General features: G+C 44.5%; 1 protein-coding gene across 1 annotated transcript in view; it reads right to left on the bottom strand.

Moving 5' to 3' along the window:
- The window catches only part of TPO (thyroid peroxidase), a 117,307-nt gene extending 99,588 nt beyond the window's left edge, over nucleotides 1–17,719 (bottom strand). The window contains exons 1-2 of the mRNA XM_055121347.1: nucleotides 17,667–17,719; nucleotides 6,379–6,473 (exon numbers count right to left, since the gene is read on the bottom strand). Coding sequence (XP_054977322.1) covers nucleotides 6,379–6,473; nucleotides 17,667–17,719 — 148 coding nt within the window. The remainder of the gene's footprint in view (nucleotides 1–6,378; nucleotides 6,474–17,666) is intronic.
- Between the last annotated feature and the right edge of the window lie 212 nt (nucleotides 17,720–17,931).

The raw sequence follows: 17,931 nt of genomic DNA, 5'->3' as shown, positions 1-17,931 counted from the left end.
ATCCCATATGATCCCCTGAGTACCGCCAGAGGTAATTCCTGAGTGCAAAGCCAGTAATTACCCCTGTGCATCACTAGTTGTGACCCAAAAAGCAAAAAAAAAAAAATAAGTCCTACAATATTTAGTCATTTCTAGTTTTATCCATCAAGTTCAGATTGCTGTGGAGATCTCTGAATCATACTAGGTGTGACCCAAAAAGCAAAAAAAAAAAATAAGTCCTACAATATTTAGTCATTTCTAGTTTTATCCATCAAGTCCAGATTGCTGTGGAGATCTCTGAATCATACTAGGTGTGACCCAAAAAGCAAAAAAAAAAAAAAAAAAGTTCTACAATATTTAGTCATTTCTAGTTTTATCCATCAAGTCCAGATTGCTGTGGAGATCTCTGAACCATAACAGGATTTCTGGCTCAGTATATTTGTGAATCCTGAGCAGATTATGCCCCACTCCTCCATCCACAGCTTCCCAGAGGCTGTTGTTCCTCGGAGAGCTGCCTTCACCCACCTCTCTCCCTGTGTGAAACACAGTTTGTATTCACTTATTTCTTTCTTGCCCAAACCACCTCTCATGATTCTGAGCAACTGTTTTTCCCCTCTAAACACTTTTATTACCTAGAGTAAAAATAAAGGAAGTCCAGAATAATATTTGTCTATTGTAACTGCTATCTGCAACAAATGACAAATTACTCAATTATACTAATGACTTCTAATTTAAAAATAGCTTTCATTTTACTATATTTGTTTTTTTTGTCCATAGAATGTCATTAAGTGCTAAGGTCTGAATGATTATATTCCTTCAAATATATGTGTTAAAATCTTAGTGCTCATTTTGATGGTGTAAGGTGGTCTTAGGGTTTTTAGGGTGTCTAAGGTGTTTAGGGGACTGGGACATAGTTCAGTCGTCAGGTGTGCCTGTCTTGCATGCATCAGACCTGAGTCTGAAACTGGCACTGTCTGAACTCCACCCAAGCACTGCTGGGGTGACCCTGGTGACCCTGATCTTCACAGGTCGAAGCACCATCACTACCCCCTGCCTGAAGACCGAGCCTGTCGACTTAGTTGCCTGAGTGTTACTCAAACTAGCTTTTGGGCCCCCTGACCACTGATTGGACTAGTCCCCACGTGCCCTAAATGAAGATGATTAGGTCATGAGGATGAGGGACCTAATGAATGGGTTTAGTATCCTTATAAAAAAGACCCTAGAAATCTCCCTTGCCTCTTTTACCAAGTACCCCGTGGTACCCCAATAGAGGGGTTTGCACAGGAGGTATTCTGACTCTCGGGCAAATTCACCCTCATCTTGTCCTGGACTTCCTGCACCCAGTGTGTGAGGAAGGTCTTGTCCCAGCCACATAGTCTATGACATGATGTTAGTATAGCCCATGTGAACTACACCAGTGAGTTAGGGTTTTATGGGGTTAAAACCTGAGGTTCCAAATGAATAGTGAAAGCCAGGCAAATTTTACTGGTAAAGAACACAGACAACTACTTTGGCTAAACAGTCTTTGACAGAATCAATACTTTACCAAAGGCAGTGCCCTTATTTCTAAAAAACACGACAGCTCATGTTTATATAGAAATAAGACAATATTTAAAGGTAAGTTTCAATATCTTTTAAATTAAGTAGACACAGCAGATTATGGAAAGTAAGACTGTGTTTTCTGATAGCCTGTGTCCTAAACCTTAAGTAACACTTTGGATGCTAGATGAAATAAATAAAATAATGACTTAAAATAGTTTAAAATGCCTATAGGGACTCTAGGTTGCAGGTTAGAAGGTGGTGATCAGATCAGGCTTCCTATATCATCCCAACACCCAGCATGGAGCCTCTGCCAGGTAGGCCTCCAGGTAGGCTCAGACGGAGTGTGCTGAGGATTGCTGAGGCTCTAACCCCTAGGACTAGATTTTCCTCCCCAACCACACAGTAAACAGTCCTCAGCCATACCTCTCTTTTTAAAAAACTTACAAAATGAATTTGAGCACTGTGATTTATAAGCTGGTATTGGTGGGGTTTCATACATAAGCTATTTCAGCCACACACTGTCCACCCAGGTGTCCACTTCCCTCCACCATTGACCCTCTGTGAAGTTTCCTACTGAAGACAAGTTCTCAGTTTCTGGTGCCTTTGGACATTGTTAATCCTCCATTCTGTCCCTACCACTTCTTGTCTATTCCTATTTACTTGGGTCCAACCCACTCTTTTCAGTTCACTAGAGAGTCCATCTTCCCTGGCAACGTGAGATCTATGAAACTAGTCATGGAATGTTGGGCCAAGGTCACATTTTCTCCAGCAATGCTGTGGGTAGAAGTGGGAGCTAGTTGCTGGGGAAGAAACACTGCCCTGTTAGAAACGAGGATGGCCAGGAGATTCTTTGGATTTGGAGAAAGGGTACCATAATTCCCCCCTATCATAACTTTGGGGACAATGTACTTGTGTTTGCATGCAATTCTCTCTCATTCCCTCCTAACCTAACCCACTGCACCTCCCAACCTTACAACTTGGCTCACATTTTCGTTTCTGAAGTCTAATATGACCCCTTTGTTTCCCCACTTGACTCTGGGGTATGGTTGAAGCTCACTGATAGTGTTGCATGGCAGAGAGTTTCAGGCTGACCTACTTTTAAAGCGTCCTCTGATCCCCGCATCAAGAGTGGCTTGGCAAGTCCCTTAACTTACCCCCTTGTCTCACCTATTCTCAGTTATCTCTAGGATAGTTATGCAGATGAAAGAAGTAGCTGGCACTCTGGTGGAAGGTGTGGTGTTGGAAAATTTTACACATTAATAGTGGTGCCTTAAAAAAAAGATAGAATGTGTAAGACTCCAGTCTAATACACTGGAAGTGTCCGTAGAATTTTAGATGATATCATTTTGGTCAATGACATGTGCTCTCTCCTTCCACTGGGGAAGTTGTTCTCTCTGAGCTTCCTCTTCTGCCCTGTCTCTTTCTGAGAGTGGGAGGTGGCATTAACATTGACTCACTCAGTATTGTTAGTCTGTGCACACTTTATTAAAGCAAACAAAACCCCAGCATGATACCCGAAACAAAACTGCTCTGAAGCAAGAACAAAATTTGTCCTTGTCCAGCTCTGAGTACATGGTTCCTGCTCAGTGCAATGTTCTGGTCCTTACTTCAGTAATTCCTGTTTGCTGAAATCCAATGAACTGGAATAAAGTTTGCCAATTTCCCCTTTTAAACAAATTCACTCATTAGGCTGGCTTCCCAAATTTCCCAATCTGCAGTCAAAGCTTCTGCTTCCCCTTGTTCATTTGCATCTTATTTTCTTTAACAGCTATAACTTGTTGGAACATTTGCCATAAAGATAATTGCACATAAATCTTGACTTTGCACAAACATAAGGAATGTATCCCAATCTGTGTCGTGATGAATACACATGATGTCCATGATAAAACTGTATTCAGGGACAAGGGAAAAGGATTTAAAGAGACTTTTACCCTTGACCCACAATGGTCATGCACATAATTTTTGAGTAAAACTGAAATTTCTTCCACTGTCATCTCATTTTATAAGATTTTAGGTGTTAAATTTACATCTCTTTAAACCATAACTCTCCTGTACTCCTGGATTGGAACCTTTGCTACCCAGAATATTGTGGTGTTTTGATGCCTCACTTTTAAACATAAGTTTTCCTGAAATCCACAACAAACTGTGAAGTCCAAAGTGTATGTCCATGACTGATCTATTTTTTTTCCTTTTGTTTGGGAAGGGGTTATCCCAGAGGAGTCCAGGAGCTGGAGATCAATTCCTGCAGTACTTACCCTGGTGGTGTAGGCTGATGGCTTTAGAGTTTGGGCCCTGGTGATGTAGTGCTGCTATGTTTGAAGGTGTTGGGAGCCACCAGAGCCACATGAAATGGTTTTCAATGGACTGTGCAGTCCATTCAATCTGAAGATTGAACTTGGCTCTCACTCACACAAGGAATGCTCTCTAGACATTTGAGATATTTTTCTTGTGCTATCATATTAACTGAGTGTCCATGAATCAGATTCAAACACAATTGTGTGTTGTTCCTTTGTAAAACCTGGGTAGTGAGACATAGTTTGGTCTGACTCTACCACCTTTGAGTTTGTAAGACTTCAGTGTTTCCACCTGTGAAGTAGGTGATAATGCTAAGTTGGAGTTAACAGCCAAGAACCAAAAGAGTCCCAGGACTGTTCCTGTTTACAGATGGTCTCTCATGTTCAGGGCTAACAGCTGGACTTTTTGCTGATTTACAATAACAGAGAAAGAGCAACTGACCACTCTTGAAGCCGCATAAGCCTCAACACACATACGCGCGCACACACACACACACACACACACACACACAAACACACACACATGCATGCACACACACTATCAACATTTAAATTTTGGCTATAGTGAAATACGGCTGATTAAAAAATGTGTTTCATAGAAAGTTTAACAGTGAGTCATTAATTTGTTTCAAAGTAACTGTTCTCTTGTCAACTAAAAAAAATCTCTTGTGTTAAGGACTATAAAATTGAAATACTATGATACAAATAATATTTCCCAAATAAGTAATTTGCAAAGTAAACAAGTAATAAAGCAACTTCAAAAAAGTCCTCATGAGCAATAAAATAAGTTCCAAAGTGGAACATTTTTATCAGGTGCTGTATTATGCATTATTTATATAGCTAGTGAAAGTTTAAAAAAAATCAAATCTTTCAGAGACAGGGAAATAATTAAAAAGTTGTTTTATAAAACTTAAAATGCCATATAAGCTGATTTTATTTTATTTTAATTATTTATTGATGTTGTTTTTGGGGCCATACCTGACTATACTAGGGTTTTCTCCTGACTCTGTGCTCAGGAATTACATTACTCCTGGCAAGAGGGGTCCATATGTACTACAGGGGTCAAACGTGGGTCAGCTGCATAGTTCCTTACCCCCCATTCTGTCTCCCACCCCACATCCTGATTTTTAAAAGGAATTTAATTATTTTTAAAGCCAAAGAGTTTGTGTGTAGATATGTTTAATTTCTGTTAAACTGCTCCCATGCATACCAATTTTTGTCATAATTAGCTCCATGACTTTCAACTGTAGTGACTATGGCTTTTGTTAAACTATAACTTCAATAAGTATAACATAGAAGGGGAAATTAATTTATTCACATTTCCTAAACTGCTGCCATGGGACGGGTGCAAGAACGGTGGTGGTTCAGGGAAATACAGGTCACTTGCCATTCTTGAATCTATTCTAAAATATGAATCAGTCTTTATTTCTGTGGGAAGTGAAATAATTCTCTCCAAGGACACAATGCACCCATGGAATATTAAATCCATCTCACAGATAATAACTGTGGTGGATAATATTCCAGGCTTCTCCATGCAGCCCCTGAGAAAGGTAAGTAATGTCCACATTCCCAGTCAGCTATGCACTGGTGAAGGTGCACCCCCTCATTTTCTCTACTGAAAAACCTCTTGCTGACTGATGGATCCTTGTCCTGGAGAGTCTGAGCTGGACAGCAAAGCCATGTCAAAGATGGTCTCAAAGGTTCACAGGTCAAAACATTTTTAAAACTGGGTCCTTATGGTGTATGGGCTGCAGGACTCAATGCGCACCAGTTTTAGAGAACCCGGAAGAGAGATACAGGATCTCAGGGAAGGCCATGTGGACAGGAAGTCCAGCAAGGCTGTGAAGAGGCCCTCTCCCACCCCGTGGGGTCTCCTTGTCCCAGAGGCCATCAGCTGGATGGTCCGCCTAACACATTCAACACTCTCCTCTAGTCAAACCCCTTTCTTTGTGTTTTAAACAGAAAGCTACCTTTCTATAACTTTCTTTTAAAAAATATTTATTAGTGAATCACTATGAGGAACAGTTACAAACTTATGAACTTTCATGTTTGCATTTCATTTACATCCCTTCACCAGTGTGCATTCTCCTCCACCAATGTTCCCAGTATCCCTCCCACCACTTCCACCCCAACCTCCACCACTCCACCCTGCCTCTGCAGCAGGGCATTCCCTTTTGTTCTCTCTCCTGTAGGATGTTATAGTTTTCTTACCTGAATTTGACAAGACAGCACCTCCAGTCCAGAAAGCACATCATAGGAGTTACTTTCAGAATGTGATCTTGTAGTGCAGATAACAATAAATACTCCCCAAGGAAAGAAATTTTTTCAAATATAGGAGCAGCTAAGTCGGGAAGTTTCTATGGAGTAATATGGGAATGGCTCTTTTTTCAGAAAGAAATGCAACCAATCCTAACTCAAAATTCGTGATTCCTTCCTTGCATGTAACAAAACACATTATTTGGGCAGGGGAGAGGGTTTGAACAGACTGAAGAGCAACCCAGATACTTCGGGATGGATAATGATGAGCAGGACTCCGTGAGACCACCTTTCACTTGTTACTTACCCCATAGGAGGTCTGAACCTCTCCAGATGAAAGAGAAGAAAACATGGAGGCAGAACACAGTCAGAGTGAGAGACAGGACCATGAACATCTGCATCCTAAAAGCAGAACAAGTGCTATCATGGTAAGGTGAACATGAGGCGCCATTTCTTTTTTTTAAAATTTTTAAAATTTTATTGAATCACCATGAGATAGTTACAAGCTTTCATGTTTGGGTTATAGTCTCACAATGATCAAACACCCATCCCTCCACCAGCGCACATTCCCCACCACCAATATCCCGGGTATACCCCCCCTTTCCCACCCTCCCCCTACCTCTAAGGCAGAAAATATTCCCCATACTCTCTCTCTACTTTTGGGAATTATAGCTTGCAATGCATACACTGAGAAGTCATCATGTTTGGTCCATTATCTACTTTCGGCATGCATCTCCCATCCCAACTGGTTCCTCCAGCCATGATTTTCTTAGTGATCCCTTCTCTATTCCATCTGCCTTCTACCCTCTGCTCATGAAGCAGTCTTCCAGCTATGGGGCAATCCCTCTGGCCATTGTATCTACCGTCCTTGGGTGTCAGATGAGGCGCCATTTCGGCCACTTGAGAGTTAGCCTCTTACTGACTCATCTGTGGCAGTTTTGGAGTCCCAGAAGTTTGGATCTGGAACTGGGCAAGATTCTGATTTGCCTCAATTCTGCATTGACAATTATTCACACTGCCATATCAAGTCAGCCACCCCATCCCAATGATTTAAATACAAGTATTTCCTATTTGTCAGTTCTTAGTACTGAAATAACTTAGCTAACAGCTAATTTTTATTTCAGAGTAAATCAAAGAGTACTAAACTACTGGGAATAAGATATAGATCTTTGCCATCATTTTCAGTTCAACATAGAAAGGAATGAATCCTATTAGGAACTTAACCTAATAAAGGGGTAAAGAAAATTCCTTAGATAGGTGTGAAAATTCTTAGACTTTTTTTTTGACTGTGTCAGAACTTCAGAATTACAAAGTGGCAAAGGCAAAGCAGAGGGTTCAACATCAATCATTTCTACATCCCAAATCTTTGTTTTCCTCATCCTGAGTTTTGAGTCCCTAATTTGGTGCAACAAGATGGTGCTGATGGGCATGTTTGGAGAAAAGCTGTCTTCATTATTGATGAGCAGGAATCGCCTGACACTGAGCAGAGGTCTCTAAGAATACGAGAACATAACCATCATCCATCAACCATTCATTTAGGACACAGCCCAGAGTTCCCACACAAGCTCAGAAACAGCCTGACCTCGTGAACCCTGTGTAAGTTTCAATGTCTGATTCATCTCAGAAAATGAACAAATCAGAAGTTTGACTCTGACCTTCTTTCCACGGCTCAGGCAAGAGACTTATGCAGGATTGAGAGTTAATCTGTGGTCACACTCTTCTGCGGCGAGTCTCAGTTCCTTCTAGGTCCTTGGGAAGCCCCAATATAAACGGGCTCCATGCTCTGATGTCCACTCAAGTAGGAAAGAAAGACTGGCTCTGTTCCTGCTGGGGAGGAGGCTTTGGAAGCCCCATGATCCTGCCTCTTCTCTGTGCTCTGGAACTGAAACAGTGAGTCCTTCACATAGTCTCATGGTGTGGTGGTTCGGGGTGGGGGTAGGGTGGGTGTGGGGTGAGGTTCTTTTTATTTTTTATTTTATTTTAATTTTTATTATATCACCATGTGGAAAGTTACAAAGTTTTCAGGTTTATGTCTCAGTTATACAATATTCAAACACCATCCCTTCACCAGTGCCCATATTCCACCACCAAAATCCCCAGTATACCCACCGCCCCTGCCCCCCCAACTGTATAACTGATGAATTTCACTTCATTTTCTCTCTACCTTGCTTACATTCCATATTGCAAAACAAAACTCACTATTGTTGTTGGAGTTTCCCCCCAATGAAGACAGCCCTACTAAGGAAGCATTTGATAATTGGTTTGTCATTAAAAGACTGTATGTTTTCAGTCTCCAGAAAAGGTCGCTCGGATGTGTTCCAGTCCCGCAACCCCGGAGCCGTGTTAGTTGCTTCTCAGTGTCGCCAGGGCTCCATCCGGAGAAGGTGTGCCTGCTGTACCTCCTCCGTCTGGATCCCTGGTGTTGTTGGCAAGGATTCGGGTCCGGAGCATTTCTCCGGCCGCGTTGCTCACCAGACTGCCTGGCCTCTTCTCTGTTGAAGGTGGGAAGATGGCGCCGAGGGTGGGTCGAGGGCGGGACTTCCGGCGGCCGGGACCATTTGGAGTTTGGGCAGGCACTGCCCCACTCCAGTGCCCCCCCGCGGCTCGGATGCGCCCCAGTCCCGCAACCTGGAGCCACGCCAGCTGCCTCCCAGTGTCGCCAGGGCTCCATCCGGAGAAGGTGTGCCCGCTGCACCTCCTCCGTCTGGATCCCCGGTGCCGCTGGCCCGGATTCGGGTCCGGAGCACCTCTCGGCCGCGTTGCTCACCAGACTGCCTGGCCTCTTCTCTGTTGAAGGTGGGAAGATGGCGCCGAGGGTGGGTCGAGGGCGGTTCTTTTTAAAGAATCTCAATTCTCAGTGATTAGTTTTTGTGGGTATCAGAATCTTTGGGGTCAGCCCTGTTCATATTGCTATGTTTAGTTCATGGGTATGCCATAAGGACTCCAGAAATGTGGGAAAAATAGGGAACCTGGGCCCATAAAAGCAAGAAATGACCAGTTCAAGTCTGTTCTACCAGTTCCGAATCTGTTCTATCCATATGTCACCTCCTAAACCCTGAGGCTGCACTTGTCACCTCACCTGGCAATGGAAACTGCAGGTGTGTTTCAGCGAAGGACCTGAGATGCAGAGGTTGTCCTGTCATCCAGAATCTCTCAAGAATCCTTCTGAGGGAGGCCAGAAGTCTGAAGGGAGGGTCAGGGAATGGCTGTTGGCAGAAAGGTTGAAGGGATGGGGTAGGCACTAAGGCTATGTGTTCCTTTAACAACTAGGAAAGCCAAGGAACTAGCCTCCAGGACCTCCTAAAGAACCAGGCTTACTGGTACCTGAATCTCAGTTGATAGCAGATCTTCCCAAACTCATTTGGCCTACTGCCCCCTTTCAGGAAAAAAAAGTCATCCAATGTCCCTACCCTCGTCCTTCCTCAGTCAGCTCCAGAAATCCACTTTCTTTAGAAAACAAACAGTAACTAGTCCTCAATTTTATTTAAGGCCACAGCTTACTATCCCCCTACATCATCTCACTGCACATCCCTCCTCCCACCTAAGGCTTCCCTTTGAACTCAGTACCCTCCAGAACTTTAGAGAACAAATGAGCACTGTTTAAAGACATCTGCCTGGCTGTGACAGCAGTGGGAGACTAGCACAAGTAAACAGATGTATAGAAGCAGTTAAAAAAGAAGTTCCCCCAAACAGTCAACTGAAAGATGGAAGAAATGGCATAATAGAAATGGAACTTAGAGGAACATTTTTTTCTCCTTTTCTGCCTTGGTCTCACTATGGAGACGTTGCTGGTGCCCGCTCGAGCAAATAGATGAACAACGGGATGACAGTGCTACAGTGCTATGGTTTCTCCCTTGGTCATTATTGCAATGACCAGGGCATCACATGCTTAGTTGTGGTGCTCAGTAAGGATCACACACTTGTTCCCAGAGTGCCAAAGATCAAACACCTTTTGTTGTGGCACTAGGGGTCATGGACAGCAGTGCCACCCAGACGGCACTTGGCCTGTCAGGAGGTCTTGAAGACTGAAATCAAGTCTTTATGCCTTTGAGGTAGGGGCTGTACCATTGAACTATTCTCTGGGACACCAGCATTTGTTGTTGTTGGAGTAACAGTAGACAGCATCCAGTGTTGATGAGGGCATAAAGAAAGGGGCATGTCATCAGGAGTGACTTAGCTGGTACCTCAAAGCCAGGAGGAGTTTCTATAGCATTTCTTTGTCTTTTGCTCTTGTCTAAGCAGCACCAATTTTTGGAATAATCAACCGTTTAGAAACAGACATTTTTATCTAGATGGTTTGTGCATTGCTTTTTGGATTAGTCGAGCAAAATTAAGAATGCAAGATAAAAGGAGACATGTCACATAGAAAGGATGCAGAGGTAAACGGTAAAAAGACCCAGCATGGTAGCTTTATATAAGCGTACAGCTCATTGCAGCCTTCCTGAGAAGGACAGAGAGTTTGGAAAGAAGATTTCTGGCATCAAGAGAAAGCTCTATGGAAAGACGCCTGGCAGAGACAATGGAGCACCTCGAGGGTAGAGCAAAACACAGCCTTGAAGAAAGGGAAGCCAGTTCCAGCCTCCGGTAAGAGTACACTCTCTAAGCGAACAGCTTCCCAACGTGAAGGTGGCCCTGCTGAGAACAAGAAGAGTGAGTTTTACAAAGAGGATTGGGATAGAGTCCAGGCAACAGGCTCAGTAAGGAAGAAAATAATATTAGGGGCCTGGTAAAGAAAGAATATGTTTCTTCTCCTAATAAGAATTAAGAAAAAGAAAAAAAAGAGGTACAAAGAAAACAAAACACTGCATGAAATCCGTGGTACATTGTGAAGCACACAAGCATAACAAGCACAGTATGGAGGAGGGTGCGTTAGGAAACTTTTCAATGGGCATTGCAGTCCTGCGCTCCCAGCCCTGGAAAGACAAACAAAACAGCCCGGCAACGGGCTTACTGGGACACATCATTGGATTCGAGAGGCTTATTACTGGAGAGTCAAAATAATAAGACTATTTTAAAGATATATCCCCCTTAGTTTTCTTGCTTTGACGCCTGGGGATCACACACCCTCACCTGTGCACTTTAGTTGTGGTGTCCCCACATACTTAGTTGCAGGGCACTGGACATGACACATTGGACTGTGACCCCGGGAATCCCAAGCAGCACATCCTCTGGGGATGCAGTTGAACATCTGGATGAGCTTTTGTCACAAAGCAATCATTAAGCCTATAAAACATTCTCTCTCTCTCTCCTCTCTCTCTCTCCCTCTCCCTCTCCCTCTCTATCTCTCCCTCTCTATGTTTCTCTCTTTCTCCTTCCCTTCTTTCCTCCCTCTCCTCTCCTCTATCCCTCCATCATTATCCCTCCCTCCCTCCGTCCCTCCCTCCCTCCTTCCCTCCCTCCCTCCTTCCCTCCCTCCCTCCCTCCCTCCCTCCCTCTCTTCCTCTCTCCCTCCCTCCCTCCTGCCCTCTCTCCCTCTGCACCCCCTCCCCTTGAGGCAGATGGCTTCTTCATGTGCCCCTGACACTGTAAGAGCTGTATCTGCCATTCTCCTCACAGAATATGATGCAGGACTGAACTTGGGGATTTGTGACTGACACTCACACTCCTCCTCATCTCACTTGGAGACACTGTGGCGTGAGGAACCACAGTACATCCCGAAATCCCTGGACCCCACACCCAGCCAGCAGTCATTCAGGAGCCTCCAAGACAGACATTTCTATCAGGAGCATGTTTTTTGGTAAGAGGAGAGGGCAGGGCCTTTGCAGCATCCAAAGGAAGAGCACTGCGCCAAAGTTTCCACACAGAGCAGATAAAATGCAGGTACCTGGTTGATGTAAGCATCCGATGAAGAGCAAATTGTATTTGTCTACCCTAGATAAAACCTGGGACAGACTTGCACTCAAAATTCATCTTGGTGTGCTGAAAGTAGATAAAGGACAAAAGGTGATAGCCTCTCAGTATCTGTATTGCAAACCATCTTGCCCAAAAGTAGAGAGAATGGGGGAAATTTTCTGCCATAGAGGCAGGGAGAGGGGTGGGGTGGTGGAGGGATACTGGGGACATTGTTGGTGGAAAATGTGCACTGGTGGAGGGATGTGTGTTTGATCATTATATGATGAAACTCAAACATGAAAGCTTTGTAACTATATCTCATAGATTTATTTTTTTAAAAAATCTCTTTTTCTAAGTTCAATTCTAACAAAAATCCTGCATTTTTCAGCTGCTCCCCACCATGCTGCATGTCTCACTGCCTGCCTGTGTTCCCCACCTTCCGCTGCAGTGGCCAGGAAGGCCAGGACCCTGTCTGACCTTACAGTGAGCAGCAGAGAAGGTGTAAGTTGGTGTCTCTGGGCCTGGCTTCATTTCTCACGGCTCTGACTGCAGGGATGTAACCCAGGGATCAGAGCTTCAGTCCAGTTTGCTCTGGGGCTGCATAAACAGACCTTTTTATGTCTGTTTATGTCTGCATACACAGAATATTTCCTGACCTCAACCTCTGCTCTCAGATCCCACAAACCACTGTCCATTTTCTTTCCAGGTCTGTAGCAGTGGAGACAGACAAATTTCCATTTCTGAAGCACCTACCCTGGGTCCCAGATCCAGTAAGCAGGAGGGGTCCTTGAGAGGATGCATTGTCCCCTCAGCTCTGAATTGGACTCCTACCTGGAACTCCCGGAGCCAACTGGAGGCTCCTGTCACATGTCCTCCTGCCTCTCAGGGTAAGATTTGTAAAGGTTACTATGAAATGACTATGGAATACCATGTGGTCTCATGTACCCCCACTTTTTTTTGTGGGAGTCCTTCCTGAAATTCCCAGCGGGCCTCTGCATAGTAGTTACCTGGGGTGACATCTGTTTTCCCAGCAGGATGTACCTGGAATCCCATCCAGTAGGCCAACCCCATCTTCTCTCCATCCAGCAGGGCTACTGCACCCTGGTCCCATGAAGAGGGACTCTCCCAACCTGATCCCCAGGGAACTGAGTCTCTGAATGTGGCTAATCATTACGGATGGATTTCCCACAAGCTGCTCTGCACAATGAAATTAAGAGCCAGGGTCAGCACAAGGCTCATATAATTTTCAGTAGCTCCTATTAGATTTCTACCTCACCGGTAGAGTGAGGCTCTTGGCAGTTGGTGAAAGTGTAAGATTCAGCCAAGAACCAGAACTCACTTAGATTATTTCCTTGTAATCAGGCCTCTGAAATGACCTGTTCTTGTCATCAATCTGTTTAGTTCAGTGCTGAGTAGTTCCTTAAATCTCCTTTTTCATCAGGAAGTGCTACGATTGGAAGGAAATTCCCACAGGGCCCTCTTTCCATTCAGTCTCATGTCACTGAAGGTACTCCGACAGGCACAGGAGTCATGAATGTGACACGAAATCACACACTGGACTTGTTCTCTAGGAGCAGGAAGACTCTGGGTATGAGAGAGAAGTCTGGTTTGGTGTGTGAAGAGAGTGCCAGTGGCTGCTAAAGGAGATGTCATTTAAGACATGGGGGCTAGGAGAGAAGCTGAGTCAGGGCTTTGGGGTTACTCACCCTCGAGGTGTGGCCCCATCTCTGAAGGGAGAGAGAGGGGAATGACAGAATTTCCTTACCCCAATCCACCTGTGGTCAAATGTTTGAGATTTTCTCTTTCTTTCTTTCTTTCTTTCTTTCTTTCTTTCTTTCTTTCTTTCTTTCTTTCTTTCTTTCTTTCTTTCTTTCTTTCTTTCTTTCTTTCTTTCTTTCTTTCTTTCTTTCTTTCTTTCTTTCTTTCTTTCTTTCTTCTCTCTCTCTCTCCTTCCTTCCTTCCTTCCTTCCTTCCTTCCTTCCTTCCTTCCTTCCTTCCTTCCTTCCTTCCTTCCTTCCTTCCTTCTTTCTTTCTTTCTTTCTTTCTTTCTTTCTTTCTTTCTTTCTTTCTTTCTTTCTTTCTTTCTTTCTTTCTTTCTTTCCTTCCTTCCTTCTTTCCTTCTTTCCTTATTTTCTTTCTTTCTTTCTTTCTTTCTTTCTTTCTTTCTTTCTTTCTTTCTTTCTTTCTTTCTTTCTTTCTTTCTTTCTTTCTTTCTTTCTTTCCTTCTTTCTTTCTTTCTTTCTTTCTTTCTTTCTTTCTTTCTTTCTTTCTTTCTTTCTTTCTTTCTTTCTTTCTTTCTTTCTTTCTTTCTTTCCTTCTTTCTTTCTTTCTTTCCTTCTTTCTTTCTTTCTTTCTTTCTTTCTTTCTTTCTTTCTTTCTTTCTTTCTTTCTTTCTTTCTTTCTTTCTTTCATTAAAGCACTGTGATTTGCAAAGTTATTCATACTTGATTTTAGACGTACAATATTGCAACACCAACTCCATCCCCAGTGTCAATTTCCCTCCACCTATGTTCCCAGGTTCCGGCCTGTAACCTAATCTAAATGTGTGTTCCTCTCTATCTCTGATCTCTGAAGCTACAGCTAGAGGATGAAGTGGCCTGGAAGAGAAAACATTTGTTTATGCATCATCACAACACAGTGGGACATGAGAAATGCCAAATGCCAAGGGACAGGAAAGGGGACGGCTTACAGTGGGAAGCGGATTGCACCTTTATACTGAGGTGACCAAAACACCAGGGGATGCTGGAGAAGGAAGCAGAGTCACACCAAGGAGGAGAATGGTCAGTCCTGTGGGGTGCTCAGGCAACAGGCCAGTGGCCACAGGGCCACCAGGCCTGGTTTGAGGAAGCAGGAGGGCACATGCTGTTGCTATGTGGTTTTTGTTTGTTTGTTTGTCCGTTTTTTTTTTTTTTTTTTTTTTGTCATCTCATGGACACATGAGAGGTTGGAGGCTAGGGAGCTGTGCTTCTTGGCCTGGGACGGGGCCATGTAGAAAAGGGTGCAGTTGGTGCAGAACGTGGGTTCTGGGCTGAGTAGGGAAGTGGGAGTGAGTACTTTGAGGAGGGCTGAGAACTGAGCTTTGAGAAGCAGGGTGAGAACTAGTGTGACAGGTAAAACATAAGCCTGCAACACTGCATGTAGAACTGAAGTTGTGGGATGCAGGCTTGGAGCCAGGGGACCTGGGGATGGACCAGCAATGGCATTGGGTAAGACAGGAAGAGACCAGGTGGGAAGGCACCTCTGAATCCCAAATCAGTGCTCCTCTCCTCTGTCACTGCCTCCTGCTATATCCTGCAGCCAGGACCCCAGGTTCTCCCCCAGCACCCTTGACAGAGGCCCCGAGAGCATGAAGCCCCCTGCCCTCCTCCTTCCACCTCACAAGACTGACGTCAGAGGAAGCAACATCTGTGGGAAGAAAGAGAGGGCACTGATGATTTATTTATTTATTTATTTGTTTGTTCATTTATTTATTTATTTTTAATTAGTGAATCACCGTGAGGGTACAGTTACAGATTTACTCATTTTTGTGCTCATGTTTCCCTCATGCAAAGTTCGAGAACCCATCCCTTCACCAGTGCCCATTCTCCACCACCAGTAAACCCAGCATCCCTCCTACCCTCCCCAATCCCGTCTCCCCCCACCCCAAAAGGGAATACCCTGCCACTGTGGCAAGGTATTCCCTTTTGTTCTCTCTCTTTAATTAGGTGTTGTGGTTTGCAATAAAGGTGTTGAGTGGCCACTGTGTTCAGTCTCTAGTCTATATTCAGCCCTCATCACCCTTCCCCCGCATGGCTTCCAACCGCATTATACTTGGTGATCCCTTCTCTGAGATGCCCTCTCCCCAGAATGTGAGGCCAACCTCCAAGCCATGCAGTCAACCTCCTGGTACTTATTTCTACTATTCTTGGGCGTTAGTCTTATAGTCTATTATTCTATATTCCACAGATGAGTGCAATCTTTCTATGTCTGTCTCTCTCTTTCTGATTCATTTCACTTAGCATGATACTTTCCATCCCGATCCACTTATATGCAGAATTCATGACCTCCTTTTTTTTTTAGCAGCTGCATAGTATTCCATTGTATAGATGTACCAAAGTTTCTTCAACCAGTCATCTGTTCTAGGGCACTCAGGTTTTTTCCAGATTCTGGCTATTGTAAACAGGAGGGCACTGATGATTTGATATTTTGTGTTTCTCACATGAAACCAGACCTAGAGAGAAATTCAGTGAATACCCTTGGTTCTCTGTATTCTTCAGACTTCATGGGGAGCCCCAGTGACTTCGGGAACACCCATCATTTTTGAATGTGGGGTTGGGCTACTGGACTGTCTTCACTTCTCTGTGACTTCTCAAGCCTCTTCTCTTGGGGGGTGCTGTGCTGTCAGTGGATCTTCTATTTAGGGAACCTGTGTTTTTCAGTGGATACCTTAGCCACATTCACCTGGTCACTCTGCCTCCTGCAGCACTTCAAAGACAGCTGGGGTCCCGGTCAGGGGCTGTACCTCACTTCACAGAGTCACATGTGTCAGCATTATCCTGACAACTTGGGCAATTAGAGAGCCTGCCCTGGAGCTCTAGTGTCACAGTGTGACACCACAGAACTGCCAGGCCGCAGGTCACCTCCTGGCGTTCCCACTCCTGTGACTGCGCCGACGTGTCTCAAGCCTCTGACTGTGGCTTGCCACTCGTGCCCACCAAGGGACTCTCACAATGACAAGAGCTTATCTTGCTTGCCATTTCGGCATTTCAACCACTTCTTTCCCCATGAAAGAAAACTAATCCTGAGCCAGCAGCTGCCAGACCACCAGGTTGGGCGTGGCAGCGGCTTCTCTGGGAGATGGGTCATGGGGTCCAGCTGTTTAAACGCAAGCAGCAGGTGTGGGTGAGTGGACCGCTGGGCCTTACAGCAGGGACTGGGCCTGCTGCATTGTGAATGCCAGACCAGGTGGGCCCAGTGTCCAGTCCCAGGTTACTAGCTCCTTGTGGGGAAAGGGCAGGCACAGTCCCTACTCTATTGAAAGTCCCAGAGCTCCTCTCTACTCACCCACACCCATTTCTACTCACATTTAAAAGGCCCCAGACCTCATTAAGCCACTAGTTGTACCAAACCTGGTAGGTCTCAAGACACCATGATATGGATTCATCTTAGTGACACAGATGCTGAGACTCGCAGTACTGACAGTCCTGTAGGAACACAGAGAATTAGATGAGATGGTTGTATGGAAGCCCACTGAGCTCAGTTAGTGAAAACAATAGCACAGACAGTTCAACTCACACCTAACACCTCCATAAATCCTCAGGCAATCTCTTTAGTCACACCATTGTGAGATGTTGTAACAAACAACATCAAGTAAATTATTTTGTATCTGCTAAAGAAACAGGTTGGCGGTTTGTAGATGAGTAACTTGGGACTTTGTTGGAGGGAACTTCACGCTGGTGGTGGGTTTGGGGTTGCCGCGGTGAATACCTGAAAGGACTGTATTATGAACCACTTTGTAAATCACAGTGTTTAAATAAAGTTGCAAACAGGGCGAAAAAGAAAGCTTCCTTACAGGGAGAAGGAGGAAGCACAGACATTTATTTGGATATCTATGCATCGTTGAAAGGTCTCTTTTTCCTAGAAGGTTTTCTTGTACCCTCTTACTGACACACTGTAGGAACGGTAGGAACAGAATGATGAAACGCTGGTGGTGTTTTATGCTACAAAATTAACCCTTTGTTTGACCCATGTAACTCCAACTGCCTGCACCCCATGCCCACTTACCTGCCTCCATTCTTGAGTTCAGGGCCTGAGAGGAGGCTGTCTCCAGAGGGCATGGCCAATGCCACTGAAGCAATGTGAACTGAGTGCTTTCCCACCAGCTCGTGGGAATAGGACTCAAACAACAGGCATTTCAGTAGGAGATGGAACAACAAGAGGGAAAACAATAGGAAACTCTGAGTTTCCTCATGAAATTCCTGGTGCTTTCTCATTGGCATCCCCATGCTTCTCGTCACTGACCCATTTCACCTCTCAGTTTGTTAGCTAG

This window comes from Sorex araneus, chromosome X, assembly GCF_027595985.1.
Source record: "Sorex araneus isolate mSorAra2 chromosome X, mSorAra2.pri, whole genome shotgun sequence".
Classification (NCBI taxonomy): domain Eukaryota; kingdom Metazoa; phylum Chordata; class Mammalia; order Eulipotyphla; family Soricidae; genus Sorex; species Sorex araneus.
The sequence above is the reverse complement of the archived record's forward strand: the minus strand, read 5'-3'. Positions and strand labels throughout refer to the sequence as shown.